Source organism: Centroberyx affinis, unplaced genomic scaffold (genome assembly GCF_046629955.1).
Source record: "Centroberyx affinis isolate AG114_WGS23_722 - 3 ecotype Tasmania unplaced genomic scaffold, CSIRO-AGI_Caff_v1 ptg003390l_1, whole genome shotgun sequence".
NCBI lineage: Eukaryota > Metazoa > Chordata > Actinopteri > Beryciformes > Berycidae > Centroberyx > Centroberyx affinis.
Genome location: NW_027281375.1, coordinates 408,430 through 428,073, shown reverse-complemented (window position 1 = coordinate 428,073; position 19,644 = coordinate 408,430). Strand labels below are relative to the sequence as shown.

Here is a 19,644-nt window from a genome sequence, read left to right as displayed (position 1 = left end):
ATACTGATATCAATGCAATGTTGAGTTGCTGCTGTGCAGTGGAAAAGCTCTGTCCATGCTATTTGAAGAGGCCTTGCCGAGATGAACCAAATGATGAAATTGCCACTATGACTATGATGCTTCAAGTTCCCATTCCCTTACATTTAAAATGTCACCGCCTCCATCTTAAAACCTTTCTCAACCAAAACCATGTCACAGATTAACCTCCATCTGGAGTCCAGCCATGGAGAAAGGACGGGAGACATGGATTATTTGGACAATTTGATCCAAGTAAGCATTGCTGTTATTCCAGACTATAATTAGGTTGCCAAAGCAGATGTAACAAAATCTAAATCGAACAGACACCAGAGAGAGAGAAAAAACAGCCTAGAGTTGCAAGGAGAGAAGTTTATAGGGCCGGTGAAAGACATTGAGGCCTAGACAAAGATGCAGAGAGGCTGAGGCAGCAGATCCCGGTAAGAGTCACTAAGAGTCAGAGAGAGAGCTGAGTGATGAGGGAGAGATAGTCATCGTTAGGCCTGAGCACCACAATGGTCAGTGGAGGCAGCTGCAGCAAGCTGGGGCCAGGTCTGCGGTGCGGTCGGGTTAGAACAATACCCTAGCACAGGAGGCCCAGATCCCAATCAGCCCAGGAATGTGGAAGAGGAAGCACTGCGAACAATGTGCAGCGTTCCTATGCCATTCTGGGTCCTGCCCGCCTCTGCCTTGTTCTGCTTTCAAGCATGAGAAAACAGGAAAACTTGTGGGCTGGGGCCCAGAACTCAGAGCCCATTCTCCAATCAGCTGGGGCCTGGTCAGTACACTGTCAGCACTGGTCCTACTACAGTCCTGTTGATGACCCTTGAGCATGCACATATCTGAACTGAAACTCCCACCATCTGGTTTCAGAAAATAGTTGGAGATTTGTGTCAGGTAAGCTGGACTGCAAAGCAATGCTGCACTGCCCCCTCATGGTGCCACTGCATTATTGGGGCTACAGTCCTGCATTCCTGTCCAGGGCAGTGTGACCAAAATTATAATTATGCAACCTGGAAATTACATTTGGGCACACTGTGTGCATACAAGTAACTGTTTTGGTGCAACTTTATTTGAATAATTTCTTTTGAGTGAGCATGGCAACACCTCTCTTGATATCTGTTCTTTTATAGCCAATCAAACACCAAATTTAAATTTAGTTCAAAGGTGTTTTTTTTTTTACTAAGGCTTCCTCTCACAAGAGGCTTTCTTCTTTCATCCTGTTAAAAAGGAAAAGAATAAAAACTTAACTGGAAAAAAAAGAGGCAGTGTTTTCCACAAGTGCCGGCTATCCTTAAGTGAAACTTACAAACTATGCACATGTGTTTGTACCAGTGTGTGCTAGATAGTAGCTAACATTTTTTAGTAGTCAGAGATGTGCAGGTTTGTCCAGCACTCAGATATACAGTGAACATGAGTACAATGCCACTCAAGGACTCTTGCATTACCCTACTGGCCAGTTTGTTTTGAATCTACCTTTCAGGATTTCCTATGAAGACCAAGTTGCTGAGATGTAACATTTGGAGAGCAGATATCATAGAAGCCAAGTCAACTGATGGTAAAAGTGATGTTTATTATTGTTATTACTATTATTATTATTATTATTATTAGGTAGTGTTTGGCATTCTATGTAAATAATTTGTGTTAATATGTTTTTATTTTCCATATCCGGATATGGGTCATTTTTTTTTTTTTTTAAATGGTGCTCCTTCAATGTTTTTGGTGTGCGCCTAAATGTTTTATGGGCTCTTAAGTTTTGGAGGTTGGGAGCACCAGTGCTACCAAGTAAAGTTAGTTTAGAGGTCAGCTGTCTGAAGACACTTTCCCTGTCTGTTCTTGCCTATGATATACTTCCTCATTCTCTGTGACTCCTCTACTGATGCCAGTGTTTCAGATCTGAATGTTTACAAGTGCAGTGTTTCCCCTATATGCACCTAGCAGCGTTGTTGCACCGCTGGAGGAGGGCCTTACTATGCGCGAGGGCCACCATGACACGCGAAAGCTGTCAATCTCAAAGACAACTGACAGATTCCCTCACAGAGATATTAACGTTACATATTATTTGGATAGGATTCCCTTAATGAAACGTCATAAATGTAAGTTATTTTATCATTGAAAATGTCATTACATTTAAGTAAATTAACACTGTTTGATAATACAACAGTGTAGTGATGTTGGGGCGCCCAGTGGCTCACCGAGTAGAGCGCGTACCATAAAGCTCAGTCCTTCCCACAGCAGATCCAAGTAAGGTTCGAATCCGGCCCGCGGTCATTTGCTGCATGTCCTCCCCTCTCTCTCCCATACCTTCCTGTCTCTCTCTCACTATCTCTCTGTCAATAAAGCATAAAATGCCAAAAATAAATCAAAAACAAAAACAAAAAACAGTGTGGTGATGCAAGTTAATTCTGGAAAAAAGGACAGTTAAGAATGAATAATTGGAAGAATGAATGACAGCTAGCTAGCCGCTAGCTAACACCCAGTGGATGTAAACGGTCACCCAGTGGGTGATATGGGTCACACATAAACTAATAGCTTGTTTGTCAAATCACATGTTTGAATTTTCAGATGAGTTTTAAAGACTGGCTGATCAAAAGAAGAAAGAAATAATAATTGACAATAAATGTCAATAATTGTTTTAAAGATTATACTTTTATTATGTTCAATAAAAGTGTATTTTCCTAAATCTTGAGACACATATGTAGACAGACATCTTCCCTGGTCATTACTGTGCACAAATGTACTGTATGTACTTAGGCCTCAAGAGCCCTTCTGGTACCAGCAGACACATAGAAACCACCCGGCAGGGCGCACTTTGCAAGCGCACTAATTTTTTTTTTTTTTTTGTGCAAAAAAACATTTTCACCTCCGCTGCTACAACTCCATCCTAGCGGAAACACTGAAGTGAAGTTTGCTGTCATATTACAAAAACGTCTTTCATCTGTAAATAAGAACAACAAATGCATAGGGGGTTAACAAACTCCAGTCCACTCAGACAAAGAGATCAAGCTGGTTCTGCCTTGTCCTGAATGACAGTTGTGAGGCAACCCACAGGGAACTTGGTTGTCACCACTGAGGAATGTGAGAATGTGACCTGACTGGCCCCTGGGTCAAAATCACATTCTGCTCTGTCCTGGCCAATTACCATTCTGAAGGGTTTCAATCACACTTATGTCCCAGAGGCCACAATAATGCACAGTACTAAAAACCAGTATTCAGAGGAACAAACCAGTGCCATTTTAGCTTTGCAACATTTACAGTTGCTTGCTCAACTAACATGAACCAACCACAGTAGTCACTGACCCTTATTTAGCCAGGGAAGTTGACTAACATTGCGTTCATATTTGCAACAATTGCATGGGGGAGTAGCTGCAAGGGGAAAGATGACTCCAAGCAAATACAAACCAACACTGTGGGACCTGCCAAAGGGGCAGTCAAAGGATCCTGCCGAGAAATTCTCCATGTCATGCCCGCACGAGAATGTGAGCGCATCCGTGTGACGCCATCTTTGACATGGTGCACAAGCATTGGGGGGAAGGGTGTGCGTAGGGCCTTCAAGTGCAGTGCACCCAGTCAAAGCCGAGGATGATGTCAAAGATGTCTGGTGTGAACAAGCACAATAACCCAATATTAAAGTGTCAAAAAACTCCAGGTAGCACTCACTATGATCTAGGACTGACAAATGCATGCAAGAGGTGCATTTAGAGCCAACCAGGTTTTTTTGTTTGTTTGTTTTTTTTGGGGGGGGGCACCATTGCCAATTGCCTTCTTAATTGCAAATCAATCAGGAAGTGCACTTGTGCAATAGTGAATCGCTGAACACTGCAGCACAGGTAGGATCATTAGCAAGTTCACTTCCACTGTTGAATATTACCTGAAGTTGGCCTACAAAAGTAAGACACTGTTTACAAATTACTCACACTAGTGAGCCAACTAGTAGTTGTAGAAAGTAGTAGATTAAAGCATTACTTTTAAACTTTTTTCATCTTGCTCATGTTGTGAGAGAACCATGCAGACAGAATAGAATGAGGCCTTCCTCACCTAACAACAGTCAGGCTGGACCAAGGAGGTTCTATATTAACATCTGAGCCCATGGAGAATTTAAAATGGCAGCCAAAAAGACTGAAGACTCTGCTGTGCTACTTTTCAGAATTCAGCAAAACAACAAAGTAACAACATAGTGAGTACACTATATTCATTCTCACACTACTTAGCTTGCAGCTCCTGTAAAACCTAAAACACACCACACAGTGGAACAGCACCCGCTAAACCCGTGTGACGTACCTTAAGGCCATAGAGCAGTGGCTGGAACTGGGAGGAAGGAGGGGGTCCCACAATGTCACTACACAAGAACCTGAAACACAAAGCACAGAAATCACTGCTTGTTCAACAGCAGAAGTAGAAGACAGTCAGTCAAAGAAACCATAGAGAGAACCCATGTCGTTGCCATTTATCACTGCCAAGTAGAACAGATCCCCTTTTACCTGAACTTTACTGTAGCACCTCTTATCTAAATCACTGACAGAAACCTGACCGGTCAGCAAAATGGGTAAAATGAATAGAAGCTGCAGCCATGAAAACCTATTTTCTAATAATAGTGCTGGAAGTTCCTTGTTGACACAAGCAAATAGGTTTTTGAATGGCAAATTAGACTGTGTGCCTTTATGCCCCTCGAACAGTTTGCCCCTCCATTAGCGAGAGCTTCTGATGGTTTGCTACACCGCAGAACGCCAATCCCTGTCAGCCACTGTGTTTAGTGTAGGGATGTAATAACAAGGAATTTAGTAACCAAGTTTCTCTTTTTCCTCTTACCGAATAGCATTCGATTACTCTTTTCTGGTGTGTGTGGGTTTAGTAAATGAGTAAATGAGAGCACTGATAGCTGAGATGACGCTCTGTGCTAGCGACAGTAGGATACTTTGCTTTTAGCTGGTTAGGCATACTAGCCTACTTGTTCCATCTACATATTTACACCACCTACATATAAACAATACCACATAATTTGCACTGTACAGTGTCAAGGTAACCTGACGCGCCAGATGGTTTGTTACACAGAACCATCTGGGAAGTCGTCCTTGGAAACTGGAAAAGGGCAGGCACTTTCAAAAAATACTTGACAGGTGATTGGATGAACCATCTGTCTATCACTGTCTAACTTCAACCAATCAGATCAACGAACCATATGACATAGTAGGACAGTGCCAACGAGGAAAGACAACAACAAACTATGTAGTTAGCATGTTGGTAGACAATTCTTGCCATCTTTGTAAGGAAAATTTGCGCATAAAGGGCACTCTTACTCTCCAGTTCAGAAATAACTGATGTTATAGCAGCATCTACGCTAGCATCTTTAGGAGCCGCCATTGTTGTGAACGAACAGTCGCTTCTCGCTGTCGTCACACCTAAACCACGCCCGTAGCTGCCCTCATAGGACGCTGATTGGTCCCCACTGTGGTTCGGCCACAAACGCATAACTTGAAGCCTGGCAAGATGGATTCTCGTGTGATCGTGATCTCGCGAATCCAGCTGCCTCGCAAGGCATTGACTGCGTTGGTTGTTTTGCATCGTGTGCATGGTTAGTAGATTAACTTTTCGGACAGTTTTAACACATGCAAATAATACTTTTATGGCAATTAGCTATTCGTTTGCATTAGCCACGTTTTAAAATTCAAACAGGTAACTGAGTACCCAGATAATTGTTAAGCCTAGACCCTTAATTTGGTAGCCCATAGGACAGAGCGGTAGGTCGGCCTACTGTTGGCTCCAGCCTGCTTTGCTCTGTGCTAGGCCAGGATAAGAACCTCCTCCTGAGCAGAGTAATAATCTGAAGATTACCCACTACATCCAAGAGGCAGTTACATAAGTGATCAGAGCCTCCAAAACCCACAACGTTTCCATCCAGTTTATCATCGTAGTGGCTGAAAAGGCCTCCATTTAGACAGGTCATCTCATCTCCAGTCATATATAGTCACAGTTGCTGTGTGCCTTGGAGCAGAATGTAGCTATAAATCCAAAGCAATACAAAGGGGTCAAAACAAAACTGGCACAGGTTGTTTTAAGAATGAAAATGGGTATTAGGCAATCATAACAGAACAACTACAGTGACATTAGACAGACAAAAATAAAGAACCCTAGTAAAAAAAAAAAAGCCTAGAAGCTTTTTCTAACCAGGCTCAAACTATAGTCAAACAAAGGGAGGAAGAGCAAGACAGTGAGTCACAGACCAACACAGGAGCCAGACAGAGAAGTTCAAGTGTGAGAATAACTTCCACTCTAGCAATGTGGACAAAGTGTGAACATGTCAGAGTAGACATCATGTCAAAACGAAAAAACCCTTGAGAACCCAAAACCCATGTCACAGCAACGCACATATCCTACCCACCGCAAGCACAGGAAAATAAGCTTTCTCAACCTTCTCAGACGCACTTGTACACAACAGCTTCTCACGCTGACAGACCTGTGAATAATGCATCTGACTTCCTGTTCCAGCTCAGCAACTCCAAAAAACAAAAAGTGTGACCACAGAATAAGGCTAAGACAAACTCTGCGTACATTGTGGAGGCTGTACCAAATACAGCCACAGACTAAGCTCCTGCTCTATATTTAGACTCGAGTGTAGAAGAAACAGTCACACACACATGCATTTCACTGGCACTAGTAAAACAATGCTAAATAATTCTAACAAATCAGACCATTTATGTAACATAACTTTATGGTTGGTTCTGTGTGAGAAGTTTAAACATTGTACATACTCCTGTAACAGCAACACATGAGCACAGCTAAAGGTCATCAGAGCAGTGCTGATCTGATCAATGGTTAACTTGACTTCACCTAATATCACCCTGCAATTTTCTGAGTCCAACACACAGCGAGGATGCTGCAAATAGGAGGCTGATCTGTCCAACCAGGAAATAGCAGATAAGGTTGTCTGACAAAGACAACCTTGCTCTTGACAAATTTATTTGTTTTTTGTGATGTCTTATTACTGGAGCTTTTACCCTGGGCCCTTCTCCTTTCTGACACACATCGACTTCCACCAGCCTACAGCTCAACAATATTGCATATTTTCCCTCACTTTCATCCATAAAATGCAACACAGTTGCACATCGGCCATCAAGATACAGAGGACAAACACAAGGAAGTCCAATCTTCACAGCAATAATCTCATGGGTTGTACTTGTCCTGAAAAGTTGGTGTAGCTCATAGCCAATAACCAAGCAGTATGCTATACAGCGAATGGGACAAAGGGAAACAGCCTACATCTGGCTCCTCCAACACCAAATGACAGGCCTGGCCCTGGTGTAATCACTACCTCTAGAGCGGAAACATTGCTGGCTTCTTCTGACGGAGAAGGCTTTCATGCTACGCATAAACAACTACCTATGCATGTTTCAACAGATATTCCTCACACCTTATCTTGTACAGGATGACGTGTATAGCCAGAAAATGAGGCATCCCACTAGCTCCAATAGATCTAAACACGGTAGAAATACAGACAACCCAGGCGCGGCTTTCCTCAAGGCAAAGACAGGGTGGTTTCTTTGGTGAAGGCAGACCCAAACATCAATTATGCTCCAAACCCTTTCTCCCAAAGCCAAGAATAATCTTCCTCAGCAGGGCTCAATTATAGGTTATTTCTAGCTAAACTCATTCCATGTTGTGTACTACAGTATACTAACTCTTTCAATGCATTCAATGGAAAAAAATGCATTCTATGATCAGTGACCCACATTTACCAAACATAGTTCTTAAACTGAATCTTAAAATTAATGTGTGTGATTTTCAACATTTTCAGTTGACTTGGTATCAATTTCATCTTGCCTGTAAGAGGCGGCACAACATCATGCCTACTCTTGATAGCATATAATCTCCATGGGGACAACAGAATATGCCTTATATATTACTTCTTACATTTCCATTAAGTTTGACAAGTTTATGAACAAAATTGTCTTTCAATCGGTTTGTTTTAGGGTATTTGTGCTTCTATGTAGAGGGCATTATTGTGATGAGAAGAAGCCTCTTGGGCAGGTGAGCTTCATGAGCAGCAGAGAGATAATGAGATATACCTGTTCATTTCCAAAATGCTACACTTCTATGTTGAGGAGTAAAAAAAAAGATCTTAAGTTCATCGTGCATTATGACCACGAAGAGGGGTGCTAGTTAAAAGTGGAACAGTCAAGCCTAACATTTAACTTCATTAAAATGAGTGGCTTCAAATTAAATTTATGTGCAAATCCTTAAAGGATAAGGCTGGTGTTTTTTAATGCATTAAGTCTCGTCCATGTTGCCGATGCCCAATCCAGCCATGTCCCAGCAGCCATAGAACTCCATTGTATTGAAAAAACGATTAAAAACACACCAAAGAGCCATGCCATTGCTCTGGGCAGCATATTTCATCATCGCGATGCACCGGGCCAGCCGACTTTTTCCTCAAATAACTTAATAAGCTGGCGATCTCTTGCGATCTCAGGAAAGTAGTTCCATAGCACCGAAAATAGTCCCCGGCGTAATGAAGAATTTGTTCCCATTTGAATTTGATGTGGTAATAACAACAATAGCTTGACTTTTTGTGGTAACAGTTAGCGATTTTTAAAATTGAAACTATGTCTTTGTGAGCTGTATTTCAAGGCTTTTAGCTTACAATTGGAGCCAATGACTTCCGGGTTGATTCCGCATTGTTGATTTTGTTATTTTCATAGGATTTGTTGACGGTAAGCAATGCATTAAAAAAACACCAGCCTTATCCTTTAAACACATCTTCAATGCTCTGGTTAATAATTTAGCCCTGAGCAAATGCAGATGCACAAACACACACACCTGTATCCAACCATTCAGTCTAGGTTTAGATAAGGGGTCATCTGCTGCATACTGGCCAAACAAATGAAACCTGTTATAATGGCCATAAGAGAACATCACACAGTTGTGGATTTCCCCTAAGTGCTGCTGATATGGAAGCAGGTGAACTGCTGTGAGGTCATGGGTCATAGAAGCAGGTGGTAAAGGGAATCAACCAGCCAAGATATGTGTGCAGCTGTGAGTTCCCAGTCCATGTAAATAGAGGGACACCTCATATTTGTTTTCCACAGATGGCAAAATGGCCGTCAGTAGCAGCCGCGTAGATTAACGAGGAATAGAAAAAAAATTATTCAAATGATGGAATGATAAATCCAACAGTTCAATTGGTAAAAATGCTGCTAGTATGCTAGCAGCTGCTAGCAGGACACAAAAAAAAATTCAACAGAGGGAAGCATTTCATCACTGCATAAGTGTTGATAAAACACAACATACCACCACATCCACAAACAACAGACTTTTTGACAAACAACAGGATTATTAAAGGAAGAACACTGAGGAAAAAATGGAGTTCCTATTCCTGTATTACATAATATTTTTGTAGCCACCATTGAACTGCTGAGTTAACAGTTAATCCTAGCAGGGGGCAGCTTAGTGAGGGGCCAGTGAGGGGGTGTTTGAGCTTGGTTTTTATCCCCATACTCATCAATGCCATTAATGTCTTACCAGATTAAACCAAACACACACATTCCCTGGAATTATGCCCCGGATAATCGCAGATAGATGCCTATCTGCAATCTAGAGGGATTCCCTGTAGTTTATGTAGTTGTGCGTGTGCAGGAGAATACACTACACATCTGCACTACCATCAGGGGCTTATCTCTGAAGAGACATGGGAGATCAGTCAGTTGCACAGACCCATGACTGAGGCTGACCAGAGCGAGCACAACATTGTCAACTCTGCGTATAAAATATTTAAATATATTATTCTCCATAGCAGCTTCACATCAGCAGTATTGCATTAGCCAAGTGACATAACATTGCAGTAAAAGCAAACACTGTCAAATGAGTGGAAATTAAATTCAATGTCAACTTCTTCTAACAGGAGTACAAGAGTTTCTATCTGCTGAACTACTGTGATCTAAAGTACTCAAGACACTATAAAAGAGCACCAAAGTCCTTGTATTATGTGGATACTGATTATTCAGATCATATTCAACTCTCATGTGGGCCCATGAGTGAAACAAACTGACTTGTCTCCTGTCATTGTGCATTGTGCCTACATCTGAAATAGTTGGCCATCTCCACCTCCAGCCTCACAGCAGACTGACCAGATTCCTCTTTCTCTGTCTGTGTCCCAGGCCCACTGCTTGGGTCGCTACAGAACAAGAACAAATCCCTCATTGTATGTCTGATGCACTCTGAACAGGGAAAATAAAGTCCTCAGAAGAATGTTAAATGGATAGCTGACAGTTCTCTCACTGTCATGCCAACATACAAGAGGACTGTCATGCTTAGGCATGTTTTTTTGCTTAGTCCCGTCAAATACACTATCTCTTTCTTCTGTTGAGTGACCTCACACATACAAAATATTGTTCTCATGGATATATACAGAAAAATGGTTGCTTTCCTTAACTGTTTTGGTTCGCAGAGAAAAAGCACTGCAAGTAACAACAGCATAGGTAGCTAATAGAGTGCATGTTTATTTTGACACTGAGGGTGAACATAGCATTTGTTTGTTTCGTTTGACAAGATTAAAGCTATTTATAGTTAGGGTTAGCTATATTATCCAGCTAGCGGTGGCATGGAACGGCCACAAGGAAAAATACCTGGAGATGAATACGATGGGCAAACAGATTTGCTTGCATTCTTGTAATATTCGCTGTGAAGTCACGTTTTTAACGTTTGCCAGCGTCAGTGCATATTACAAGTTTGCTAGTGAATACGTAGACATTAGTTAGCTAACATAAACAAGCATAAGTAGACATGGAGCCCGCTGGCATGCAGTAGCTAAAGATAACGTGAGCTAGCCTAAGGTAGCTTTTAGTTAGCAACTAGCCTGATGTCGATACTGTGTTGGGCAAGCTGCTAACGTTAAGCAGGTGGCTAGCTAGCAATAGCAGCAACTTGATTTAGCTGGCCAACCAGTTGTCAACTGAAGGTTAACGTTCAACAAGCCAAAACAATAGCTGATTTAATAGCCCAACTAACTGACAACGCTATAACTGATGAGAACCGGAATCTCGGCAGTGCTTACACTTTAACTGGCAAGGTAGCTAGGTAATTATCCAACACTAGCGGACGAGCCAAACTCCTTTAGCATGCTAAACTACGGTAGCCAGTTTTGGTACCATAGTTTGAAAGCTAACGTTAACGATGCAGTTAATCAAATCACGAAACTTAACGTTAGCTAACGTTAACTATATTAGATAGCAACTGCTGTGTCCTCAATTACTTCAACATTCGTTCAGCTAACGTTACTCACAACTTTTGTCTCCTCTTCCTTTACTTTAGCTAGGTAGCTAGCTTGCAGATTGGAACGTTCTTTTCATTTTGACCAACAAGCTTCAACGTCCTGGCCCTCCTCCATTGGAAGGATTTGCGTAGAGGTGTGATTTTTTTTTCTTCTCAATCTGGGTTCTAGTGGTGGGAGCTTGCGCCACTGTCAGAACAGTAGCCTATCTGGCCCGCCTTCTTGTTTAGGATTGGCTGTGATTGTGTACGCCCACATAGAATCGACCGTTCTATTTCAGCAAATACGTGGCAATCATAAGAAACCGGCCTGGTGATTGGATGACATTTTGGGGGTGAGATTGGATGAGTTCGATTCAGGACCCGACAGATATTTTTTTACCTTCTATTTCAAAGGTCCTTTACGGGGCAGAGAAAAGACAGTGGGTGTCCCTGTTTTGTGGATCGAACAAATTCCAAAGATAACCAAAGGCAAACAGTTATTATCACAGATTTAGTGAAGGGTAGACCCACCCAAATACCGTTTACCCTTTTATGTATGTATCTGCAGAATTAGAGTTTACCCACCTTTGATGACCTATATCTTTTTACGAAATAAAACACAAATTTATAGCATACAATATAGTAACAAATAGTATCAATTTGATGCAAGATATAAAATGATTTTTAAGGAAAATATAAATGAATCTTTTTTCTAACAATTTTACTGATTTATGTCCCTTTATTGATAGGAAAGACAAGCGCGTCAGCGCCGCCCAATCGGGCCATCCCTGGTTAGTAAACAAGTTTAATCAAAGTTGGTGATTCAGGAGGACAGCTGTGAAATGTGTGTAGAGTTGTCTCTCTATTTAAAATTGCTCGACCTCTCCTTAACTTAAATTGTGTTGTAAATAATTGGTTAAAACATTCATGGATTACTTTTGAAGTAACGAGCCACTCACAGATGCAATGTATGGATCGAGTACATGTTGTAACCTGTTCAGTGGCTTTATAACCCTAGGACAGTTAGTGTAGCTATATCTTTGTATATTCTCAGTCACACACATCATACTGTATGAGGGGCAAGGGGAAATTCACCTTGTTTGGTGAATGACTGCCACTCAATTGCTTGTTTCAAGAGGTCTGTCTTCCCAAGAGTTTGCCTTACAAAGTAAATCTTCAAAACTAAATAAGTTTCTGGAAATGGCCTGTACTTTGTCTTCCACATTTAGGAGTCCTGACACCAGCACCACACTGGTTCCTTGCCTAAAGTAGCCTGTAGTATGAGTAGTAGAGGCTAAATATTTATTTTGGTGGTCTCTGTCTTAATGAAACTCAAGACTCTGATTAAGAAGAATGGCATTTCTTTCTAGGAGAGCATTATGAACCTTGCTCATTATGTCAGTTAACCTTGACTTTTTCATGTTTCAGTGTCTTCTTGGGTGATGAGACGTCCAAAAAGAAGCCTGTCCTATATGAGGATCTTTGATTCAAAAATTGTGAGAACTATGAAGTTACCCTGACCCAAAGGACTGGTTCAGGACTTTTCTTCTGAAATACCTGTCCCCCAAAAAGATGGTGAGCATTTTCTGTACAATAAATAGGAAATCTTGGTTGAACATAGTAAACACTATTGTCATTAAGTGAGACAATGAACTGTCAATTACACATTCAGTGGGTCTGATTTGTGTCTGATTTTCTGTTGTTGACTTTTTTCTTCATAGTCAAGAAGAACAAATGTGGAGATACATGGGATGAGTGAGATTATTAAAGGAGCTGTATCAGAAGTAATATTCCCATAATGCACAGTATGATAACTCCTGAAGAACACAAATATTGTCACAAAAGTCCCAAATGTCAGCGCAGAGTCAAAGAGGATGAAGAGGACAACCTTGATAGTATCTTTTCATCTTGGTGAAAGCCATCCCTATCTGTAGCGAGTTTGAATGACTTAATGTTTAACTGAGTGATGAAGGATTTGGCTATCGGTTTGAGAGAGCTGCATTTATGATGTCAAACCAGACTGATAAGCCTGTGCATACAGTGTTGGTCTGTGTTTTGCCATTGTAAAATTTGTGTCGAAAAAGGAATTGTCGTTCATCTGTTACTGTAAATGTAACTGTGACTCTATTCACTGATGGACAGTCTACATGATTGGTTCGCTCAACTGTAAACAGGAGTTGTTATTTTTATTGCTGACAATTAATCTGTACTGTTACAGATTAATTGTCATTTTGTCAGATTTTATATTTCACCCTACTTAGATTGTCCTGCAAAACTACAAGGTAGCTGGTAATTAAACCTAATGACTTTGATATACTGACTTTATCCTTTGGTCCCGATTCAAATAAAACTGTAAACACACTCAAGATCTTTCTGCCCTGTAAGTCTGTACAGAGTTGAGACTGAAAGGATGGTGGCTCTCCCTTGTGGCAATGCCTTGCATGGCCTCACCTGAATGCATATACCATGTCACAAAATAAGGTATGTCGCACCAGGAAAAAAAAAAATCTTATATGCAGTATTTATTGCACTATAAAAACAAAAAGCTGCAACTGATCTCCACCAGTCCACAGTCAGTCCTTTGGTGTTCTGTAGAGGCTGAAAAATGGAGAAGAATAGATTTAACCAATGTATTTATTTGTGTGCATGCGTATGTCTGTGTATGTAGCTCTGTGAATATATGATCCATTTACCTCTAGCTTTGCGCTTTCTCTGCAGGTGCAGGTGGAGCTTTTCTCTTGCATTCCTCACACACATGGTGGCAGAATCTGTTGGGATAAGACTGTGTTCAGTGACATGCACAGGGTTAAACACTGCCTGAGGGATTTTATCATTCATCTTTCTCTTGAAGCAATAGCCAAGCAGGGCAAAGGGCAATCTATCTGTCGGTCTGAATTTCAGTTGTAATTTTTAATTCTGCCTAAAAGCTCACACATGAAGACGACTATTTGTTTCAACAGAAGTCATACTAAGGAACAAGCTTTCTGGTAAAGGCCTTGAGTGAAACCTGAACACAGGTGACCCACTCAGGAGGCTCATTTCTCAATTGTGTGATGGATTTTTTTTTTATGACATTTCTGTTTTATTAGACAGCTCAAGGTAGAGAAAGACGCGAAACATGGTTAAGAGAGAGGGGGATGACATGTGACAAAGGTCTTAGGCCGAATTTAAGCCCAGGACGTCACTGTTACATGGTCACCAGGAAGCCCCTGTGTGACTTTTATTGACCACCAATGTTTCAGCACAAAAATAAAAGGCTTTCATCTTTGAATGGCTTGTGCTGAAACGTTGGTGGTCAATAATCATCACACAATTGAGAAGAGTGTGAAAATGATATACTCATGCCATCAGCACCTTGCTGGGTTTTATGCTCTATTTTCATTCAGATGGACCACAGGGGCCACATTTGAGTATAGCTACAATTTAACAGTCAAAATGTGACCTTTGCATCTTTAATCTGCAGTTTTTCTTCACTTGTACTATTCTCAAATGGTGTGACTAATGGATGGAAAATAAGCTTTTTGAAAAAATGTCATTCCACCATTGCATATATAATTTCAATCCGATGTTTTCAGTTAGATAGACCTTAATTTGTCCCTTGGGGGCAATTGTTATACAAACACAAGCAAACCTCCTGCAATTTAAATATGTATTCAAAAAAAAATCAAAACTATCTGTCTTATACTCTCAGTATCAAGAGGTTCTTGTATCAAAAGCATCTTGAATTAAGAGTTCTGGAATTCATTAAAAAAAAAGTCCCTAGTCCCCTCATTTGGTTTTCCATGATAAGGATACTCTGTTTTAGGTTTGGAATTAAATACGGTTTCCTTTCTCATAAGTCAACAAAATGTGGGATTTACAAAGAATATTATCTTAGAGAAGCACCTTTTTCAGATTTTCACTCTTGCCTTGTGCACACCAGTGATTCTGTTATTACTATAACACAGCATCACATTTCTTTCGCTGACATACTCATGCAGACTTGTGTTTTAATTCCAAACTACAAGATAAGCTTCTGTAATGAAAAGGCAGTGATAAGAAACAGGATTTACTAGCTCTCCCTACCAAAACAAGTTTGTGAAACCTATAAATTCACTTTATTTTTCCCACCTGTGTCCAGAGCCATGGCTTTGACCAGGTCCAAACCCAAGCTTCTGGAACTTGCCTCGGCAAGTTCCAACATAAGACGCCTTCCCCACTGCATAACCAAGGATTCCAGCCACTGAAGAAAAAAAGTCATAATCATGAACCAGTGACTACTGACTGATAGTTATAAGTGTTACCACCTACAAAATGAAGTCCAATAGACAAACCTGCTAGTTTTGGAAAGGGCCCAAATCGCTTTGATGATTTCCAAATGCCTGCATGGACAGAGTATAAATTCGGTGATTACATAAATTGTTGCTTTACTGATCTCTTTATAATATGATAGCAGAGTGAGGTTTGAATGTCAGTGTCTTACCATTGTAGATGAGTCCCCCAGTAACAGCCATGCTACCCAGAGAGAGGGGGAGAGCTAAGGGAAAATGTTAACAGAAGTCAGAGGACTGAGTCAATTGAGCCACCTGCCCAGAAACTGATCAAAGCCATACAGTCTAATGATCACATGGATACCTATAAGAATCAGAACAAAGTTTGATATATCACATCCTAGTCAACTTCCCTACAAAAGGAAAAGGCAGTACCTGCTCAGAGTATAAAACTGAGAATAATGGCCTTTAAAGTTTCGTAATTTGCCAAGCCAAATGACTGAGATATTTGAAAATTTGTTGATTTAATAAGTGGTAATTCTTTCCATATTAATACTGACCTCAGGCTTGACCTCTACCTCTTATATCAAAATTACTGTAGTCTACCTAAGTATGGTCAACACAAAAGGAAGAGTAATACCAAAGCAAAAGTAAACTGTAAACTGTTATTATTACTCATTATTACTATATTCTCATCAGGCTTATAATTTTTATGGTAAGTTTTCCATTTTGATTTGGACAAAGCCATAGTACAGTAATTTACTTCAATGCTTGATGCAGCAAAAGCAAAAATACAGTAAGGAAAGTTACTGTGATTTGCCTTGATTTCTCTGGTACTTTCTGTCCCATATTTTATCTGAAATGCCACACAGTAGAGACAAGATATTTTCTCACAAGCTAAAGCAAGACCAAAATATGACATAAATTATAAAATCTAATTTTTTTTCCAAAAATCTGGGTTATTGTTTTTTCTCTTTGTAGGACAGAAATTGTAAAACAAACAATGCAGAGGAACTGCTATGAATGTATTACACAGAGATATTTAGAAATAACATGATATCGCAGTAAATAATATGCAAAGTCTACTCTCTTCTAAAAACATACAAAAAAAACACTATAGAGGCCTGGAAAATGACTCAAAAATTATATTATTCATACATTGCATTCACTATAGAGAATGAACATAATTAAATAAGTAAGTGTACAAGTATAAGTAAACAACCCAAACCCTTTCCTAACCTAAATCATTAGTGGGTTTTTTGTAAAATGGCAATAATAACATCATGTTGCCATTTCTAACATCACTCTGTCTCCACAGATGGTGTTTTCAGAGGCCACAGATGAATTTCACTGAGCAGAACGTAAACACACACTGTTTAGTGAACAGGGTGTTGATCGATGAGTCCTGCCCAACTGCTGCTACAATAGAGGACTTACATAATACACCTGGAAGAATACACCCAAGATTGGCCAACCATGCCAAATGGTCTCACACCTTGAGGATTTGTTAGTTTTCCATTTGAGAAAACATTAAAACATATGTGTGTGTGTGTGTGTCTAAAAGAGAATACCTCTGTACCAGAAGCTTTCCTCCTGGCATTCCTTCCACACCTGTCTCACATCATCTCTATGGATGTGGCGATCACCAAGGGGACACTGCAAGACACACAGGACAAGTCAGATATCACATCTGGCCCATTTTGGCCCATACCGACCTGTACAAATCACTTCCCTGCCTCTCACCTTCCTCTCCCCTTGCACCGCAGTTGAACCAGCAGCAGCAGCAGCTCCCTCTGCCTTAACTATCACCGTTTGCTCAGTTACTTCAGAGGTCATGATGCAAATGGTCAGCAACAAAATATTGCTGTGTGTGTTAGTCTCTCAACTTCCAGTACTCCCTTTTGGATCTGTAATGCGGAACTTTTTCAGCCGTGCATATCCTTCCCTCTCGCAGCCACTCAAATCTATCTGAGTGTAATTGCTCCTCCCATTATTACGTCCGTTAACGCCACCCCACTTGAGTAAATAAGAGGCCCTATCCATGAAGGGTTGTTGAAACATGTAACATAGTATAGACCACCAGAGCAGCTCTCTCCATATATATTTCTCACTCTATTTGATTAGGCATTATGGGTAAATTGAGATTGTGCAGGACAAAACTAATTGGATAGTAAAGCTAGATTTAAAAAACTAGAAAAGAAAATGTGTCATGCAAAAAAAATGTTTTTCTGAGTCTTTTGAGGTGAAAGACACACATTGTGGCCATCCAGTGTTCAGGTTTAGGCTCAGCTCTGTACACCTATCTGCAAGAAACACCTTGATTTATATGGGTAGACTTTAGTGTGGCTTCTTTCATGTCTTTCTTTTATATCCTTGTTTAGCAGAAACAACTTTGAGTGATAAGGAATCTAGATCTGGATCAATCATTATCATTTGCAATTATCCATGGGATATAATGATAAAACATGATCATAAATCCATAAATCAGTGAGTTGGTCCAAAGTCTCTTCCAAAGTCTTGCCATGATCTTAACATTAGGTCTACTGTAAAATAGAAGCAATCAATGTTTCATGTTGAAACGGTTTCAAAATAATCTTGTGTTTCTCATGCTGATAAGCAGGTGAATGGGTTGTTTTTTCATACATGAAATACACAATTTAGTGGACAGTACAATTATGAACAAACAAAATACGTTACATAAAGGTGAGATCCTACTTTGCAGCAGAGAAAAGAGTACTGAAATATTTTACTTACTGTAATTAAAGGTAGCCTCCTGCTTCTAGTCCAAGGTCTGACTGGGGCTGATTCCTTTTCAGCTCATATCAGATTACACTACAGTTGTGAGAAGTTGAGTCCTTAATGAATGGTTTAATAAGAATGTGATACTCAATTGATAGGGAAATCACTTTGTCCCTCTCCACAGGGAATCAGTATCCATGACAGCACAACTTCCCTGGTGCTTCGGTGTCTTGCTCAAGGACACTTCAGTAGGCTTGGCTGGAGGCTTGAACCCAAGCTCTCCATTTGAGGAGCAGTCTCCCTATTCACTATGCCACCCTGCCACCCTATTGATCGACTATAAATGGCAGATATCATATGTGGTAACTACTCTTAGGTCTAAAAAATACTCTAGTACAAATCCTGAAAATATACTCATGCACAAGTAAAATATACATACATACTTTGAAGTATGCATGCAACTTGAAGGTAGAAAGAATGGAGATTGGAAAGGGTGAGGGATTCAGGGGGCTCCATGCTTGCCTTTACCTACAGGGCCCCCAAATCACCAAGTCCGCTCCTAACTCTAAAAATCACTAACCAGAGTACATTAGGCTAGTGGTAGTTACTCGCTGTATAACTCTGCTTTGCTCACAGTGCCATGTAATTCACTTTACAGCAATTCAAAAACAACTAAGGGGGCCAACAACAGAAAATCACACCCTTCGCGGTCCAAACCAATCATACTTCACAACCAACGTAACTGCGTTTGAGTGAAAGCATCGGGGTCGTTCGTTTTCATCACATGCAGGATTTCCAATCATCTGACCAAGTTGACCAGAGCAGTGCTGTTCGTCGGTGTTGTTCCGGACTGCGTGAACTTCAAGAGTTGCACCGTAACCGATGCTCTGGGACGAAGCATCAGCAGACACCTCGGGTCTCTACCGTGGACCGTCAGAACGGTCTCTACCAAGTGCTGCCCAGGCGGAGGGCAGGCAAGGTAGGCGTTGACCGACAAAACTCCCACTGACCGACGCACCAATCTCAACCCGGTTGCCTTTACGAACGAACCCAAAGAGCGGGTTACAAGGGGAGGTTCGTTATTACTGAATTGACCAATAAAATTCCATCGTGGGCTGGTTTTCATTCTTGCACGAGGAAATTCTGGTGATTGACGTGTGCATATAGATTCACCAACCAATGAATGGCTGCGCTAGCACAGCCTGTTTGGGAACTCTGACCAGTCATATTTGTTCATGGGAGGGATGTATTTCTTTGTCTACCTCCTCGTGACATGACACCTCGATCAGCCAATCGACGGCGAACAAAGGCGCGGCCAACAGGCTCCTTTCTAATCTAAATCACCAGTGGGCGTGGTTTACGTTGACAAGTCCCGCCTATTGGCCGGTCTGCGGAC

At 40.9% G+C, this 19,644-nt stretch overlaps 1 protein-coding gene across 1 annotated transcript; it reads right to left on the bottom strand.

Annotated features, from left to right (window-relative positions):
* Positions 1-12,044: 12,044 nt before the first annotated feature.
* Positions 12,045-17,467, bottom strand: ociad2 (OCIA domain containing 2). Its single transcript, XM_071539065.1, has 7 exons — positions 17,253-17,467; positions 17,081-17,165; positions 15,722-15,775; positions 15,573-15,620; positions 15,370-15,481; positions 13,953-14,027; positions 12,045-13,857 (listed from the first exon to the last, which is right to left on the bottom strand). The coding sequence occupies exons 1-6, from the start codon at positions 17,343-17,345 to the stop codon at positions 13,955-13,957; spliced, it is 465 nt and encodes a 154-aa protein (XP_071395166.1). The 5' UTR covers positions 17,346-17,467; the 3' UTR covers positions 12,045-13,857; positions 13,953-13,954.
* Between the last annotated feature and the right edge of the window lie 2,177 nt (positions 17,468-19,644).